This window comes from Thunnus albacares, chromosome 18 (assembly GCF_914725855.1).
Source record: "Thunnus albacares chromosome 18, fThuAlb1.1, whole genome shotgun sequence".
NCBI lineage: Eukaryota > Metazoa > Chordata > Actinopteri > Scombriformes > Scombridae > Thunnus > Thunnus albacares.
In genome coordinates this window covers 15,091,971-15,111,057 of record NC_058123.1, presented here as the reverse complement: position 1 = coordinate 15,111,057, position 19,087 = coordinate 15,091,971, and the positions used below count along the sequence as shown (strand labels likewise).

Sequence of the window (19,087 nt, the reverse complement as noted above, 5' to 3'; positions counted from 1 at the left end):
TTGCACATTATTTTTTGTTATGTTTCTTGGAAGAGAACATTTAAAAATCCCTGTCCACTAAAAATGTATTTCACTTATTGTTACTTCGCTTGGATGTTTGGAGTTTCATAGTGCAGAATGATGTATGTGCAGAGTTTGACACTAGAGGGATGTCACATTCATCTGTTGGAGGGACAAAGTTTCCAACAATTAAACATTTAAAATTAATAATATTTTCATATAAATTCTGTATTTCTCAATGAGGGAGAAGGAGTAGCTGTTATTTAAAGGATTTTAATAAGGCAATTGAACTTTTTTGTGGAAAAACCATATTAGATACGAATTATTATTCAAAGCAGAGTATTTTCTATATGAATTAAAACATGTCTGTTAGACTCTACGGTCCACATTCCTGACCAGCAGTTGGTGGTAATGCAAGGTAAATGCGTGGTTGGATCAACCGAAGAGACTAACTCTCGAGAGATTACCGTTGTTATTATGTTAAGATTCAGTGTAGGGTTAAAATCTCGCGAGCTTTAAACCGTCCCTCCAGTTGATCCAATCTGGCACCAAACAGCAAGCAAACTGGCTGATTAACGCAACAAATCTAACGTTAGACGATTTTATATCCCAATTCTTACATGTTGTTGATCTAAGCGTTTTAAAAAACTATTTGTAATTTTAGTTAGGTAAAAAAACAAAACAAACAAACAATAACATTCGACCCATTCTTCAGTAGGTGGCGGTAAAACTTCTAAAGTTGTTTGCTAACCACCAGAAAGAGAAGAAGAAGAAGAGGCAAAGCAGCAGCATGGCGGCTGACATGAGATTACCTGTTATCCGAAAACCAGTATCGCTATCAATTCCTGCTTTTAACCGAAGAGATCTGGTTGTCCCCGGCGATGTGATCACTTCAGACACTGGGTTCATGAGGTAGGTCCCGGCTGGTGGATCCGGTGGTGTGATCGGCTGCTGCTCATGATGGCCACATGATGTTTGTCATGCAGGGAAATCAACTGAAAGCAGCTGGCTGATCTTTGGTGCTGCTACTGGCACCTTGCTTTTAAAACAGATTTTTTAAAAAGTAGGTTGAGATCATAACAAAAACTTTTAAATACAGCCAAAACTTACTATGGACTGGTGAAGGGACCATCCTCAGCATCATCAGGCTTACAGGCTGCACCAGCTTATCTTACTTCATTGACAGGATAATAGTGGTTCAGCTTGTGATCAGTTTATAGGATTTAGATTATATATTCAGCTTTTCTGGTCTGCCATGAAAAGTGAGCGAGGTAAATCCTCGTAGTTTTTATTTAACCCACCTTTTCATGCTTAAACACAATATGTATGTAATCAGTTATATGGACTTTAAGGAGGAACAAAATCATACATTTATTAGTTAGAATTAACACCTTTGTTGTCTGTGAGCACTAACTAGAGGTCATAATTAACATACATTTCTCTTTACCACATCCCTGTTTGGCTGCATAACAAAGCCTCATTAACAGTGCTTTACACCATTTGTCCCCAGGGGTCACGGTACCTATGTTGATGAGGAGAAACTGACTGCTTCAGTTGCTGGAGAGGTGCAGAGAGTAGATAAATTAATCTGTGTCAGACCACTTAAGACCAGGTAAGTGCAGTCATACTGAATTGACACATGCGCCGCTTTTAATTGGTTAATCTACTGCTGCTTTTGTAGTGATGTAATTATAATTTGGTTATGTGTTATTGAATTGCAGGTTCAACGGTGAGGTTGGCGATGTGGTGGTTGGCAGAATCACAGAGGTAAGACTCTGCCTCCGTGTCTCTTTTCCTGCGTGATGTCTGACATTTTCAAATGTTTCCCATGTGGTTACAACAAACTGTTGCCATTTTGGTTTTTCAATATGTCATGTATAGGTGCAACAGAAACGGTGGAAGGTGGAGACGAACTCCCGGCTGGACTCTGTCCTCTTGTTGTCTTCCGTCAATCTGCCTGGAGGAGAGCTGGTGAGATGCTCGAAAATCGGATTCACTCGGAGAAGTTATTCCGAAGAATGGGGAAATGGGTTAGGGCGGACAAGTTTGTTCAAGTTTATTGTTTAAATGTTTTATTTTCTCTTTTAGAGGAGAAGATCGGCAGAAGATGAGCTCACCATGAGAGAATACCTTCAGGAGGGCGATCTCATCAGTGTATGACTCTCTGACTATATACAGTTCATAATTATCTTTCACAGGTTGCTCCATCTTCTTATCTCTCATTCATAATGTCTGCGTTGCTTTTGTCCTGTGCTTTTAGGCTGAGGTGCAGTCTGTCTTCTCAGATGGAGCTTTATCACTTCACACCCGCAGTTTAAAGTATGGAAAAGTAAGTTATGCAAATGTACGCAATGAGATGACCACAGTATAGCACAGTTTGGTTCAGTTTGCTCTATGACTCACTGTTTGTGGTTCAATAAGACCAATCACAATATAAACAAATGGCAACCATATACTTCAAGGTGGACAGTGCTAGCATAGACCTTCAAAGTTGGGAATGCCCAAAATATGTACATTTTGGGCATTTTGTTGTGTGCCTAGAAACACACAAAAATGTGTTTTCAACAGTGCCACTAATAGAAAAACAAACAAACACAAATTGCATTACTATACACAGGAAATGATTCACTCAATGCAACAGTCATTTATACTTAGTAATCTTTCACCTTTCATTGCTGGCTCCATTGCATTCTGGTGAGTCATAACAATGACAGTAAGGCACAGTTAAAGCACAGCTTAAAACCATTATTTAATCCTTCCTATACAGTATATCACTGGCAGAATACCATAGTGATTTTGCTCCTTGATAATGTACAATTACATACTTGCATTACAACATGATAATTTTATTTGTATAGCACTTTTCAAACAGGAGGTACAAAGTCCTTTCCAGTGCAGGGAGACAGTATAATAACACAACCACACATATAAAAACGAACAGCAAAAATACAACCACATATACTGTCTGTCAAACAACAGCATAAAGGACAGCTATATAAAAATTAACCAATAATGTAAAAAAGGGTGTAATAATAAACCTAAAAGCAGCGTTAACACAGTCAGACAAGAAGTAGAGTCAATGAAAATGTGCTTTGAGACTCTGGAACAGCTAAAATTAATGTAGCCAAAACATAGTTATAATTTTGTTTCATTTAAAAAAAAAGTCTCCTTTCAATGACAGCCTTAATTTGACCTAATATCCATTTTCTACTTTCTTTGATCATCAGCTGGGTCAAGGAGTGCTGGTACAGCTTTCTCCCTCTCTGATCAAAAGGCAGAAAACACATTTCCACAACCTGCCATGTGGTGCATCCATCATCCTCGGCAATAACGGCTTTGTGTGGCTGTATCCCACACCAGGACAGCAAGAAGAGGAGGCTGGGGGCTTCTACACCAGCCTTGAGGTGGGAACGGGACACATAAAGAGCAGTATTTCATAGGTTTTTCCAAGTCATTATATATATCAATTTAAACTATTGGAAAAATATACCAGGCCTTGTTTGAATACCTTTACTGAACAACATGTTAGTACAATATGTTAATAATCTTCAAAGAGGAGTATTAATTTCAATCCTGTTTGTTTTTGTATGTTTTGTCTCTGTCCTCAGCCCGTTAGTCTGTCAGATCGAGAGGTTATTTCACGATTGAGAAACTGCCTACTGGCTTTGGCTGCACACAAGTTCCTCTTGTTTGACACCAGTGTTCTGTATTGCTACGAATCTTCACTTCAGCACCAGGTAGGACACAAGCAGGTAGAATTCAATGCACTGTAATGACAGTTACATCAGTTATGCAACAGTATGTGGTTGTTTTTGAATTATTAGAATAAAAAAAGGGAACTTTTCCATATTGTGCCATCTGGTGGCCATATTGGAACCCACAGCTGCTGGGCAACAGTTGTGGAAAATATATCTATTGCAGTTCTTAACTTTGACACTGTTGATCTAACAGTGTGGAACAGACACGGATGATTTCATTGCTCTTTGGGGCAGAGAACTGATGACTTACTGACAAATGCTTCTCATAAATGTCGTGCTTATATAATATCAGCACGTTCGCTCATATCTCACGTTAACACATCTTTGTGGCACATATTATATGTTTTTGTTGGCTGTTAATGTAGACATTAGTTTGCAAAATTTTCCTTATTGAGGATAATGCTTGCCAACTAAGCCCAACACAGCTGTTTGATGGGTTTCTGAACAGTCTCCTCTTGTTTGTCTCAGTGACTGGAACCCAAAAGTTATTTCCTATTAATACTAAAATCATTCAAGGAATTACTGAAATGTGAGAATCTATGTCCATTATTATAATTTGTCACTATAAAGCCCTTTGTTTGTAAATGTTGTCCACCAGATGCGTAACATTTTTGTGGTGTTTAAAACACTGATTTCTTTCACTGAGGCTGATCTACAATTGTCCCCTTTGTGCTGTCTCTGCAGGTCAAGGACATCTTGAAACCAGAAGTGATGGAGGAGATTGTGATGCTGACACAACAGAAGCTGTTGGAACAAGAAGGTTAAAGAGCATGAATCCAAACAGTGGCCTCAGAAAACCAAGATCACACCAGCAGCTATGTCAGGGACTGCCCACCTACCTACCTGAGGACTGAACTGGCTTTAAAAAAAAATGTTTCTAATTTACTTTATGAAACAAAATGGTTTATCGTTGTTTGACTGCTAATGAAAACGAACTGTAATTTGTAACTCCTAAAATACTGCAGCATTCAGAAATCACTTGTGCAGCTGTTCTTCAGTTTTTACTGTTTTACATTTTCAGATTTACAGTGGAACACTTTTGATAATGTGTGATATTGTACAAAAACACTGTCTGTATGAAATACATTTTCTATCATTTTCAATACTTCACAGTGTGGTCTTCCTTTCTGAATGATGGAGTACCAGATGAGAAATACATGTGAGGAAAATTCAGTCCTCACAAGGGGTTTTAGTTCATGTATTTTATGCAATCTTCTCCCATAAGAAAATACGCCTTCAAAATGTTTTTGTTTTGTAATAGAAATGGCTGGTAGTGATGTATCACTATTAAACATTGGATAAACTAAGCTACTGAAAATGTTAAGGCCAACCAGAGCATAATAGATATGTCAGAGGATTTTTATTATAGGCTTATAATGGCCATTGTATCAGTATCAGTAGTACATATATCAGGAAAATAAGTATGTAAGGTTCTTTACAGTGTCATTACATACTATGTCTGTTTGTTTATAACACTGCTGCATGTGAGTTTGCAGAGCAGAGATACAAATCTTGAGCTTTTGTTCCTTTAAAACACTATATCATCTTGTAAGTTACATACAGTACTGTGCAAAGATTTTAGGCACTTTAGATGTTTAGAGTCCATAATGCAAAATGATCAGGGAGGCATCTAATTTATTCTGCAGCATGACAATGACCCCAAACATACAGGCAGAGTCATAAAGACCTATCTTCAGTGACAAGAAGAACAAGGAGTCCTGCAACAGATGGTATGGCCCCCACAGGGCCCTGATCTCAACATCACTGAGTCAGTCTGGGGTTACATGAAGATACAAAAGCAGCTGAGACGCCTGAATCCACGGAAGAACTGTGGCAAGTTCTCCAAGATGCTTTGAGCAGTCTCAGTTCTTTGAAATCAAGGCTGAAGACTTTTCTGTTTGCTGCTGCCTTTTATTAAATCAAATCTGGGGCTTTTGATTTATTTCTTGCACTGCACTGTAACTTTTATTCTCCTGTTTTATCTGTCTTATTCTATTTTAGCTTTATTTTATTCTATTCTATTCTCTTAACTCTTACCTTAGAAAACTGTGTGCAGGTGTACTGAGAACCGGTACTGTTGCACTCACACCAAGTATTGATTTGATTTAGGTTTCTTCTGTTTACTGAACTTTGTATTAAGTTGATATAATAATATGATATAATAATAATATAATAATACAATATAAAGTTGATAAATAAAAACGATTCATGGCATCCTCATTTTACTTTTAGTGCCTAAAACGTTTGCACAGTACTGTACGCTGGTATGTACACTCCAAAATCACTCACACAGGAACAAATTAGAAAAATTGTAAAGACCTGTGGGAAAATCATGGAGCAGCAGGCTGACCTGAACCACCTATACTTTACCAGACTGACTCAGAAGGCAGACAAGGTCAGCATGGATACATCCCATCCACTTTCAGTGGAGTTCCAGCTACTTCCTTCAAGTCAGAGGTATAGATACCCCGAGACCAGAACCCACAGAGCAAAAAACGAATTTATTCCCATGGCAACAATTCAATTAAACTAGATGCAGTAGCCATGAGGAGTCAGGTGAAGTACATGGATACATTGAGGATGTGCAGTGTACTCACTATTTTTATTACAATTGTTGATATGCACTTTAAATGCCTGCCTGGGCTGTGATGATATTTATAATGGCTGCTATAGATGATCTTGGACTCTAAGTTGTCTAAGTCTAGTTTGATAAACTGCATCAGAATGTACAAGGGAGAAATACTGTCAATTAGCAGAATAAAAGAGGAAAGAAAAAACGAGCTGTTGTATGTTTAACTTCAAGTTATCTTCTTTTGAGTTTGCCCTTTCTACCCTGCTGCTCTTCCTCTGCTCTGCTCCCATGTACTAGCCCACGCACGCACATGACGCCACACGTCGCCCCACCCTCATATTTCTGTAAACCACCTTGCGTATGGAAGTATGGCGGCCCCAGCGACTCAACTACTACTCGGCCAAAGTTTATTGCTCAGATTTTCACGTGAGAGCGATGAATAAGTACGCGAACCGAGCGGTCGGCAACGAAGAGCTCGGCGGCCGTAAACAGAGGAGAGGGCTTGCAGGAAGAGTCGTCGGTGTCAGGCTGACTTGAGTTTCCTCGATTTCTCTTCGCCTCCCTGATTGAAGTGCCTTTAGTCCGGGTACCACAGGGGAAGAAACTCCGCAAGACGGGAAGAGTGGACACGGAAGTTTGAAACAAACTCACTACCCTGACTTTTGGGAAGAAAAACACACTGCAAAGCATTTAACTGTTGTTGCCGGAGATGTTTTTGTGAGACATTATTGCACTTGTTTACTACCAGCGTGTTAACAGCGACCCAGGAAGAGCCAACTGTTGACTACTCGATGTGCATTTAAGGGTCTGGCGCTGCATACCACCAGCTAGTTAGTTAGCCTCCATGGCTACCTCCAACATTAGCCTGAGGTCGCCACATAACCAGCAACATGAATGTTTCTGTGGCCATGTAAGTTTTTTTTTTTTATTCACACCTGTTTTCACTCTATAAGTTTACCATTTTCATTTGACTGGCTGTTACTGATGATTGGATGCTTTTGTAGGAAAGTCACTTGGCCAGGAGCGATGGGGTTAAAGATAACAGCAGTTAAAGTCCCCCTCCACTCAGAAAATGTGTTTTCATTCTTGTTCTTATAGTTGAATGTTTAAGCGTCACTGTGCAGATTGATGTATGTGCAGACTTTGACACTAGAAGACTGTTTTCACACTCATCTGCTGAAAATGGAAAGTTTCTCTGGAAAAAAAATCTGATTTTAAGGGGTGGGCCTATAAGCGTGATTTGTGACATCACAAATAATTTAATATTCAACTTACACAAGGGTGATGTGGAAATTTGAAGCCTTCAATGCACAAACACTGAGAATTGACTTTACAGCGAAGTAGGAGACATCTTGTGTCTAACAGTTAAACTTTTGAGATGAAATATATTTGCATATTTAATGAGGTAGAAGGAGTAGATACTTGCAGGGATGCCACTGGCTCTGACCAGCTGGTACGTTATCCTAAATCCATTTTGTGAAGAAGAGGGTCGCACTCAGAAATATATAATTCACTTGGTTTAATTGTTCATCTGTCACAGAACGTTCAAAAAAGTTAAAATCACTACAATAACATTTTTGTAAAGGAATAAAGACAATTATTCAAAATTGCTTTTTACCAAATTAAGTGATCATGGCTTTGATGACAGATGTATCTTTGAGGGTTGTACTGATCCTTTGATTATGTTTACATGTTTAAAGGTTTTGTGTTTTTTGCCAACTATTGGTTTGAACAGATACATGAATAGCGAAGAACCTGGGATCCACAGTGATAGCAATAGTTGTTAAAACCAGAAGTAATGGAGGAGGATATATATTGCCATATTCGGAATGATAATATTAGTGTGCATTTAAAAGTAACCAGTGATGAAGGCCGGATGGCTGAAAACATTCTGTGACAGACAATTAAATCAAGTGAATAATATATTTCTGAGTGCAATCCTCTTTTCACAAAATGGAGAAGGAGAAGATGCCATTTTAAGGATTTTAACAAGATAATTGAACTTTTGTCATTGTAAAACATGTCCGGAGGGGATCTTTAAAGCTCTGCCACAGTTCTGTTATCTTTGGTTTTGGATGTCAATTCTCTTTTTTTTTTTTTCTATGTTTATTTGTTTGACGGTATTTCATGTCCTCTATGTAAAGTATTTTTTTCGCTGTTGCCTACCAACACTACATTTCTTGATTGTTGTGTGTGTAGCTGGGAGTTTATAGAAGTTGTCTTGTCAAATGAAGAGCTTTTTTGTTGTTGAAAAACAGAAATTCAGTAGCCCTGCGTCCTACTGTAGGTATCAGAGAGCTCCGTTGACAGAGAGAAATAGGGATGTATGTAGAAAGAAGCAAAGGTAATGTTGTACTGACAACATAATTGAAGTATTTTAAATCTAGGATGTATATGTTTGATTGGCTTCTGATTATTTTTTAGATTAATATACTTTCATACTTTCATACTATTAGTAGGGACAGTTGAATGTGAGTGGTGCAGTATGAAAGCATCACATTGCTTTTAAGAAAATCATCAGTGACCCGTGATTGTTTTTTTTCCCCCCTAGATTCCTGTGAAATGTCTTTTTTGACCATTGCAGCACTCAGGTTCCATTAATGCATGATAAAAAGAGACATACTGGAGTAATTTGGATCTGCAGAGTTGACCCGCATCACTCATACTCCAGGAGAGGACAGACTGAGCCAGGGAAAAGGGCTCCTGTCTTCTCCAAATCCCTCCCCTGCCTGGTGGCCAACTGTTGGACGGTGAGCAACTGAGTCCAGCTTGGAGAGTCCCGGCTGCGGCCTGGCACCCTGCCCTTATGGGGCAGCAGCCGGGAAAGTTTGTAGGGGACCAGAGGAGACCCAGTCTGCCGGCCTTCATCAAGGGTGGAAAGAGAGAGTCGTCACGCCATGGGACCCAGCCGTGTAACGTTTTCGCTGTGCACGGTAAGAGCAAATATTTCTTCTAAGACCTTTTGTGAGGTCACTCTTCACTACTTTTACTACTTTTGCTCGGTAGTATTGGTTTACTCAGGAGATTTTTGGCCTACGATCAAATACTATAACACCTTTCTGTCTTGTGGTTGCCGTAGTCTGTCTATTACTTTACTTTTCAACAAATCAAAGTGTATAGATGAGTAGGATGAGTACACTGGACTGACTATTGCAACTTGCCAGCTGATTGACAGACGTATGCTTGCATAACCTGGAGGAGATAAAGTCGTATTCACTGTAAAGCCTGTAATAATTAATTTTAACAGTTAATAATCAAACCAACCACACATTAATTATACAAGCAGCACGGGGTGACCCTATAGGTGGTGTGATGGATCTGTACTGTACTTGCTTGGTCTTTGTTGTGATTGGTTGTCTGTCACTTGATCAACGCAGTGCAATTCTTCTTGTAATGCTACACAACATAACTAATGACATACTGCTGCTAGCAAGGCTTCTTTTAATCAAGCATGAAATGTGTGATAAACTGTAACCACTATGGTATTACATTGGCTCACTTGTTATCTCTGGTGCAGTAAACTTGATTACTTAACAATGAGATGTGCAACATAACACACGTCAGTGAGGGTTGTTCAGTCTCTTTAGCAGTGGGGTTGTTTCTTTTTTACTGGTACATCCGCAGTGACATTGTTTGAAATGTTTTGAACTGACTAGTTTCTGGTACCAGCTGTAAGTAACTAAACACCAAATCTAAATCCCTGTAAAGCCTGTGATTTTTCAAAAGTATGCTGTTAAATTTACCATCTGCTGCTGACTGGTATTAGCTGACAGGTTAGTACAGTAAATGGTAACAGAAGTAACTTCTGTGTGGATTTTTTCAGTTTGACTTTTGATTACACTTAATTTCCATTTTTCTCTGGAATACGTTTTTAAACATTAACACCTGACATGATGAACTGATTTTCACATTTATCAATGTAATGTATTATTAACTATCATGTAAACATTTAGAAATCATAAGAGAAAAGCCATGCTCTTTGGTATCCAAAAAGAAAGTAAGTTTAATAAAGCTTTCAGTTTGTCCATTTGGAACTTAGTTTCTAAATTTACACTGTCAATAAGACTAATGTGCAGTATTCTGTAGATGTTACAGGACAAGTTTTAGATTCTTTTCCAACAAATATTTTGACATTATCTTTGATTAAATGTGAGCTGGCAAAGTATTTATGTCAATACAATCTTGTGTGTATAATTTGTAATAATAAAGTGATAACATGGCAATATATTAATTATTTTATTTGTTGTTTTATGAAGATAGAAGTTTTCTGTGGTAAGCAGTTGAAGTTTAGAAATATTGTTTGGCTGTTTTTCCTTTGAACAGTTACAAAAAAAAATACAAACAGTTGACCTTCCATTAAAGAAAATATTCTGCAGTATTCGATACCAAATAGACGTGGAGCTTTGAGATGGTCCTTAGGGGTGTGAGGGGATAGCTTTTTGACATATTCATATGCGGAATGAGTCACTCAGTGGTATTGATATTAATACATGGACATTAGCTCAGGCTATTGATCCTGTGGTTTGAGATTTCCCGACCATCTGTTTGTCACAGAAACAACAACAACTGGGGCCCATAACAAAAATATTAAATGCGAAAACACAACATTAAAACATTTTTAATAAATCCACAACAGAGAGCAACATCTTTAGTGCATTTCTGACATTTGATTGTACTGTCAGACTTCTCTGACTCAATTTAAATAAACTTATTGATGTTACATTACGGTACCAATCTCCACCAGGTCAACATGTATGGACGTCTCACAACTTAGATCACAGATGCTCAGACAGAGAGTCACAGTATGACTGATGATATGGACAGAGGATGCTGAGAGACAGCTCTTAATAAGCTTGCCTCAACTGAGGAACAAATGGAGGAGAAGTCAGAAACAATCATTAAGGAATACCTCCACATATATGATGTAAAAGGAGCGCTGTGGTGAATGGCAGAGCTCAACAGTGCCTGCTCCTCCTCCTGTGTTTGTACAGGATGGTGTGTAGTGTGTATTACAGAGTGCTATGAGGTCTGCTGGAGGTGGCAGAGCACATACAGACTGTCTGAAATTAGGGCTGCAACTAAAAATTAATCCACAGAATACTTTCTCGATAAATCGATTAATCATCTTGTCAATAAATTGTCAGACAATAGTGAAAAACGACCATCACAAGCTTCCAGAGCACATCTTCACAGTACTTGTTTTGTCCAACCAACAGCTTAAAACGCAAATATATACTTGTTACTACCATATAAGACTAAGAAATGCAGCAAATCTTCACAAGTGAGAAGCTGGAACCACAAAATGTTCAGCTTATTTGCTTAAAAACGGACTCAAATTATTAATTGTTGATCAAAATATTTGCAGATTAATTTTCATGGCTGCGTCTGAATGAGCTCATCACGCCCGTTCTCCATCGCCTCTGGGAAAGGTTTGCATGCTGATGGCACAGAGCCTCACCACGCTTTGCAAAAAAAAAAAAAAAATTACCCAATATCCATTGTATCACATCAAAGACAGATACACGCTGATGTTTGTCCTCATGTGGGCAGTGCTTATTTATCTTTTAGTCCGTGGCGATATAAGGCAATTTTGTCTTTTCTGTTCCTCTCTACTCATCTTGTTCTTTCTAATGTCCCATCAGATTCTCTCAAGGCTTCAAACATAACACATAGAAACCAGCGGTGACATCATCAGTTACTTCACCCCTTGTTTTTATAGTCAGTGGTTTATTTACTTGTTTTGGCTGATGAAAATGCTTTTGCGATGGTCTGTGGCTTAATTTATTGCCAACAATAACAAAACACACATTATAACAAGGCACAGGGAGGTCTGTTCTCTACCATAAATCAACGTATAAGTTAATGGAAAGTTTTTGTTTTGTTGTTTTTTTGCATTTATGTCCATAAGTTTTGTCTTAACTGTCTCAACTTGAATGCTTGGTAGTGTAACTAGTACTCAGTGTGGGGGTGAGGACAAAATTTTAGAGGTAAATTGTAACATTTCAGCATTTCAGTGGAAAGTATCAATGAGGTAAACAAGTCGTATATCAATGCAGAAGAAAAATTCCAATAAAATTGCCTTCAGTTTGGTAGAGAAATAAAGCTGAACTGTTTCAGCTTTGTAAAATGATCACGTGCGATTGAACCGGATGCATGCCATGCATCCAGCTAACTGATAAGTTTACCAAATGTGTCTGTAGGGCTGTGATTGCCTTGGCAGGGAATACTTTCCACTGACTCTAAGTCTTGCATAACGCAGAGGGGGGACAGGACAGGGAAGGTCAGAAAAACAGAATGAAAGCTTTTGCCAGTAAACGGATCGAATTTGGCAAAGGGTCAGTGACACGGGGCGTATTTGTTTTCCCTCTCTGCCCCTTTCCTCCTGTGATGAGCAGGTTAGAGTATGAGAGGGGATGTGAGTCATAGTGCAAGAGGAGGGCAATATCAACACATGATTTTACATCTATGTTTTTTTTTCTACCTGGTGAGCCACAGCTAGTTAACTCTAGCCTAGCCAGCACCGTGCTTGCTCTCTCAACAGGCAGGTTCAGATCTTTGCATGCAGCTGCCTGGGAGAGTGACAGAGGCAGTGACGGGCAAGCAAAGACCTGCCTCTGCTCTTGGCACCTCTGTGTACTGTACAGCGGGGAGGTATGATCTCACTGGCTAGCTAGCACAGATCGTGAGGATTGTGCAGGGTTGTGAATTTCTGGAACCATAGCTCACACGCTGTATTAGCAGCTTTTTTTCTCAGTGTGTGGTTCAGATAACTAAGTATACTTTGAAGTTGACTGTGGAACTCTGTGGATCATGGACTAGATTGCAGGCTGCAGTAGGTTACCAGGCCTGTTTTTAAAAAACAAGTCTGAGCACAACAGATTAGTGTATTTAATCACTTCTCTCTAGTCTAATTTTGTGTATAATGCATACTTGTACATACAGGAATACATCCTGGATTGACAGTTGTTTTTGTTCAGTTACTATTACTATTTAATAATTAATATCTACTAAAAACTGGCATCAATTTGACAGTTTACACAGTTACAGTTTACAGTTATATTTTTACTATGTCTGTACACCTGCAGTCCTACTACAGCTTGTCCCTTGTTCCAGTGCCATTTTGGGCATGAAAGTCCAAAAGTAATTTAATTGAATTAAAATTACAACCAAGATGGTGTACCCATAATTGGTGTGAGCATATTAAGCATTGCTTCAGTCAGAGATTGTTAAGGTGACCACTGTTATTACATCCAGTGAAGCAAAAAGTTTTTACACTTCCGTCAAATGTGTGCCTCCTTTCTTCCCACCAGAATTTAATATCTGCTGTTGTGTTAACTACACGGGACAACAATATGTGAACACTGGCAAGTCTGGAACGTTTTTGAGCGACTGCAGGAAGTGGAACTGCTGTGTAAAAGTGCTTAATGAAGGAATGATGCCTTTCATTTGTTTTCCTGCCCTTCCATGAAAAGGGCTGACAGAGGAAATGGGAAAGCAGAGCGGGATTTGGAGGTTGGAGGGTTCAAAAGAAAGAGGAACTCTTTTTGTTTTTTCTCCCTTTTTTCTTAAAAGACTCACAACCATGTTGTCTGCCAACTGATTTGGAGTTAACTTGGTCATTTCAGTACTCAACTTGGTGTGGAGTAAAGGAAAATTGGCCATTTTGCCCCCTGGTGGTTACATTTATTTCTATCTGGTTTTGTTAGGGTACATTGCAGTTCTACTGAGATGCTATTTTCATTCAAAAATAATATTTTGATAAATGTTATGCCATGTTAAGCCACTTTGTATTGAATAGTATATGTATAATTTATCTTATTGATCATGATAGCAGTTTGGTGACAGGCTGATGTTATTACCTGCAAAGCATTTCTTCTTGTTGCACCATTATTATTGACCATAATAACATAATAATGGTGTTTGTTTATTCTGTTACTGGTGTGTTCATTCTGTTTAACCGTGTATATTTCCTGTAAAGTGTTCAGACATGATCTATGGCATGAGTTTGGCCTCAGTCCTCTTATTTTTAGATGAACAAATACATTGACATGTACAAATGCCGAAGGGTCCAGTGCTATTTAGCTTGGTGTGCAGAATTGAGCACTTAATGAATCTGGATGATATGACCAGTATTCTCCATTAATAATAACACAACATGACTTCATCCAGAGCAAACCATCACATCATAGGCTCTGATCGTGGTGCATTTTATCACAATTAAACTATATCACTCCAAAGCACATGCATTCCGGGCAATTTTCAGTAATTTAACTTTTAATGGAAACCATGCAGCAGGGTTCTGAACTCTCATACATTACATCATTACAGGACAGCAAGTTTCTACACTGTGCTCTGTTTATTCGATCATCTTGTTCATGAAAATGCACCTTTTGTATGAAGCTTAACCTATTAACTATAAATCCCCCCCCCCAAAAAAAACTACTGGAAAACAGCAACAGCTGGAAACAGTGTAAGGGTTTAACAGATGGCGGTTTTGGCATGTGATTGGACAGTGATTGCCCTTGTTGTCTCAAATTTTAACTACAGCCAAGTTTAACTTCTAGACAACAAAAAAGAGAACAGTGCCAACTTATGGTCATCAGCCAGACGAGTTGGGTTACAGAAAATGTAGGGACCTCCGGCATGTTGCTTCTTGCTTGGATTGGTTTCAGTTTGGGCACAACAGGGCTTTTCTTCTTACTCATAAGCTTCACCCCACAATTTTTCCCTGGTTGTTGCCTGCTGGCTTGTCTGGCAAAGCTTCAAGTATGTTCAAGGAACATTAAAATGTGGGGATGAAGGAAGATGACACCCCATTGTCTTTATTTGCGTACCGGTAATTCAATTCAGGGTCATTGGGTTCTGTGGGCAGCATGTAGGGATGAAAACAGAAAAGCACAACACACACGTTAAGGCTGATAGAAAATCACACTCATCTGTGGGTAAATAAATAAACCGTTTGACTTACAAGACTGTGCAAGATGTAAAATGAAAAAAACAGTACAATACAATAACAGCACTTCTCCTTTGCAAATGCCGTATGATATCTGATAACAGATATTTAACAGAGCTTGACACAAGGATGTCATGATCAATGAAATTTGAATAAATGTCTTCAGCCGCGCTTGTAGATGCATGAAAAACGTTTTCATGTCTGCTGTAAAATTGGTACAGTAGGCTTCGGTCACGTCATGGCTTCCAGGAAGAACAGCTGATTTTAATATGTAGAATCGAGATTAGACAGTTAGTCATGACTGGGTTATCTGATGGTCATAACAGCTAAATTATAAGACTGTGGGACATAGTGGGGTTCCAGCAGCATAATGTAAATCTGTTTTCAGTAATGTGAAGTCAAATATATACATTTGAAAATATATATTAGAATTGTAATCATGACAGAGATATCTAATGTCATCTTAACATCTAGTTTATAAATCAGTTGCAGGTTGATGTTTAATGATCTACTAATGAAGTTTTGTTAATGAAGTGCATATGATCGTTTTCAAGTGCTGGTAATTAATGTAGTTTAGCTTTTAAACGTTGTATTTGGGAAATAGGGTAGACAGTCTGACCCCCCCTTTAGCCTTTCAGTGACATCATTTGATTTCTGTGTGTGTGTGTGTGTGTGTGTGTGTTTCCTGCAGCAGCTGCATTCAATGTGTATGCAGTAAGTGAATCCATTTCTCTCTTAGTCTGTAACTCGCTCTTTCTTGGCTGGAACTTGTGGAATCTATACAGTCTAGACACCAAATCTCCTCCCATGATCCCTGTGCGTCCTGAAGATGGAAGGAGGGGGTCTCTGTGTGAGTGTGAGTGTGAGTGTGAGTGTGAGTGTGAGTGTGAGTGTGTGTGTGTGTGTGTGTGTGTGTGTGTGTGTGTGCGTGAGCGCGCACACCCACGCACGTACCCATGCAGCAGGCGCCTCATAGTAATGCTCATTCAGGCCAGCTGTTAGGTGGCTGTTCCCCAGTGGCTTGTCCTTCACTGTGGTTGACCATGTCTCCACACTAATGGGTACACACACACACACACACACACACACACAGACACACACAGACACACAGACAGACCCTGTGCAACTCTCAACTGAAAGGATGTCTTCTTTATCTAATCTGTTTACTACTTAACATTGATAGTAGTTGGATGGTCTGTAGTGATGGCATTTTGACAGGTTCCCCTGCAGAATTTAGTGTTCTTGGTTCTGTGTCAGAGAGCATGTTTCTGTGTATACTTGTGTGTGTGTGTGTGTGTGTGTGTGTGTGTGTGTGTGTGTGCGTGTGTGTGTGTGTGTGTGTGTGTGTGTGTGAGACACATTTGGCCCTTGCCGGACGACACCTTGCTGATTAGTAAGTGTTTGCCCCTTTCATCAAGCCTTGACCACCTGGAAGTCCACTTTATTACCATGCTAGCTGATGACTAGACAAAACAGGTGTGTGTATGAATCAAGGTGGTCTCACAAGTTCCAACTTTTTAACTTGTGTAAATGAGGTCCACAAGGACCTGAATTCAAGACACTCATGGCAGTTATATGCTGGAAATGATATAACAAATGGACAAAAAGTGTGAATGATGAAGTCAATGTCGTTTTCCCACAAATACACACATGACCAAGCATTTCCTACAGGCACATATGTCTTTTCAAGCATTTAAAAAAATGTAAGTAGTATCGTATAAACCAGGTTGATCTATTCTGTCTGCCCAATTAAAGGCCCGTCTGCATAGGAGTAGTTTACGTTGAGGAGGCCATGTAACACAATTCTTATTGGCACAATCATTATAGTTTTAGACCTGCACTAAATGACATTTCAGATAATAACAGCTCGAACTGTCAGAGGTGAGTTAAACAGTTAAACATTACCAGTATTTGGTCGAGCGTCATTGTGATAGATTTATTATCAAGTTAGGTTTGAGGTCATTGTAGGATAAGACTGGGATGGACAGATGCCCTGCGGACAATTTTTTAATGGCAGCAATTAACAGTGATAAGAAATAGTTCTTCATTATTGTTAGTGTTAATGCAGCTGTGTTTTTCCCACTGTGACGTGTAAAAATGTCGTCCATGAAAAGGCATTTTTGTGTGTGTTAGTGCAGTGTTTCCCACAGGTTGAGAATTTACTCGTGGTGGTGGGTGGCGCGGCGTGTGACGGCTAGTCAAACAACAAAGGTTTAGTCAAACCTTTGTTTTATTAAACTAGTCAAACAAAGGTTTTTTTTTAGAGCTTTGGAGTTTATTCAGACAGCTGATGTCTGTTTCTGATGTTCATTCTCTTTCACTGATGTAGTGTTCCCCATAGCTGTCACATGTGATGTCATGATGATGTCATACACCACTCCAATCTTCCTCTCAGGAGGGTGTCTTTAGAGTACCAGCAGAGATGTTAAGGTGTTGAATGGTTTGTGGTTATTGCTGACTTCTCAAGACTTGAAGACTCTGCTTTGATGTTCTGACAGTTCAGCCATTTAGCCACGTTTTGACCGCAGGAACTTTCTCCAAGTACTAAGAACCTTTTGGGGAACTCAGCTCCTCAACCTGTGTTTCCACTGAAGGGATCAGGGTCTAAATTTACTTCCAGGGAAATTGTTTTACCCCCCAAAAAGTCCCTGCTCGGGTGCTAGTACTTTCCAAAAGTAAAGGAACTTTGGGGGCGGGGTTTGCAGGGATGACCATCACTGATTGGTCAAACACACACAGTGCGGCTGCTTCAATTTGTGTACCACTTCATTCACAAAACAAGGAAGTGCTCTAGTAGGACGAGGTGTAGACATTTATCTTCGTTCGATGACGTTAAAAGTAAAGTTTGACTTAAAAGTTGTGTGACTGTGTCGTGTGATCGTGTTGAGAGCACGAGCGAGCGAGCGAGACGGAGAGAGAGAGAGACAGCGCAGCGGTGGTCGAACGAGGTGAGGGAGCGGCGGTAGAGAGAACAAAGCCGGCGATTGAGAGAAATAAACCATTATTTTCTGATTGTTTCACGGCGGTTGCGTTCTAAAGCAGAAATAAATAACCACCAAACACTCAACAGATGATTTTACTGTGGAAACAGACGCTATTAGTTTCCTTTTCCTCCCCCGCATTTCTCCTTTTCATTCATTCATTACGCAGCAGTAAATACAAAGACAATAGGACAAATCTTTGTTGCTTTGAATTCGGATTTTATCTACCTGGGTGGGTCTTATTCTACCTGGGTGGGCCACCCAAGTAGAACCTATGTATGTCTTATCTGATCAGCATCACTGTGTCATGAACAGATTCCTTACCTAAGGCCTCTTCATCCTCTGCCTCATGAGCCAGCCTACTCTGTTTTCTAGCAGATCACATATGTTTGTATGTCATCTGTTGCACCAGGGTTGCGTTGAGTAATATTGTCTACCGTATTTTGCACAGAGAAATAGAGAGAGAGAGAGAGTTAAACATAGGGCAAGCCACAGCAGTGGAGTGAAGAATGTGACCTCTTGTGCATTCCTCTCTCAAATAACTGGTGCAATCCCCCTCCCTCCCTACCTCTTCTCTTTCTTTCTTTCTTTTTCTCCCTGCCTTCTCTTTTTTTTTTTGTCTTTCTCTTCCCTTTGTCATCGTTTCTCTCTTTTTCTTTGTCTTGCTCTCATGCTCTCATTTTTAATAAGTGGATTTTACATCGCATAGAACATTTTTATTGACATGGAGAACAAAAACAAAACGAACAAAAGGCAAAATTAATGAAAATCAGCAGACAACAATGGAGCAAACACACACAAAAAATCACAATATACAACAGTA

The 19,087-nt window shown here is 39.3% G+C and overlaps 2 protein-coding genes across 3 annotated transcripts in view; both read left to right on the top strand.

Moving 5' to 3' along the window:
* The first annotated feature begins 542 nt into the window (after window positions 1–542).
* exosc2 (exosome component 2) lies at window positions 543–4,863 on the top strand. The gene is made up of 9 exons (XM_044334664.1): window positions 543–912; window positions 1,511–1,612; window positions 1,722–1,767; window positions 1,882–1,971; window positions 2,089–2,154; window positions 2,261–2,329; window positions 3,228–3,404; window positions 3,609–3,737; window positions 4,443–4,863. Exons 1-9 carry the CDS (start codon window positions 791–793, stop codon window positions 4,521–4,523), a joined length of 882 nt encoding a protein of 293 aa, XP_044190599.1. The 5' UTR covers window positions 543–790; the 3' UTR covers window positions 4,524–4,863.
* A 1,803-nt stretch (window positions 4,864–6,666) lies between these two features.
* The window catches only part of abl1 (c-abl oncogene 1, non-receptor tyrosine kinase), a 36,658-nt gene continuing 24,237 nt past the window's right edge, over window positions 6,667–19,087 (top strand). For both annotated transcript variants that reach the window (XM_044333550.1, XM_044333549.1), the window contains exons 1-2: window positions 6,667–7,240; window positions 8,882–9,263. In XM_044333550.1, coding sequence (XP_044189485.1) covers window positions 9,137–9,263 — 127 coding nt within the window. In that variant the 5' untranslated portion in view covers window positions 6,667–7,240; window positions 8,882–9,136. The remainder of the gene's footprint in view (window positions 7,241–8,881; window positions 9,264–19,087) is intronic.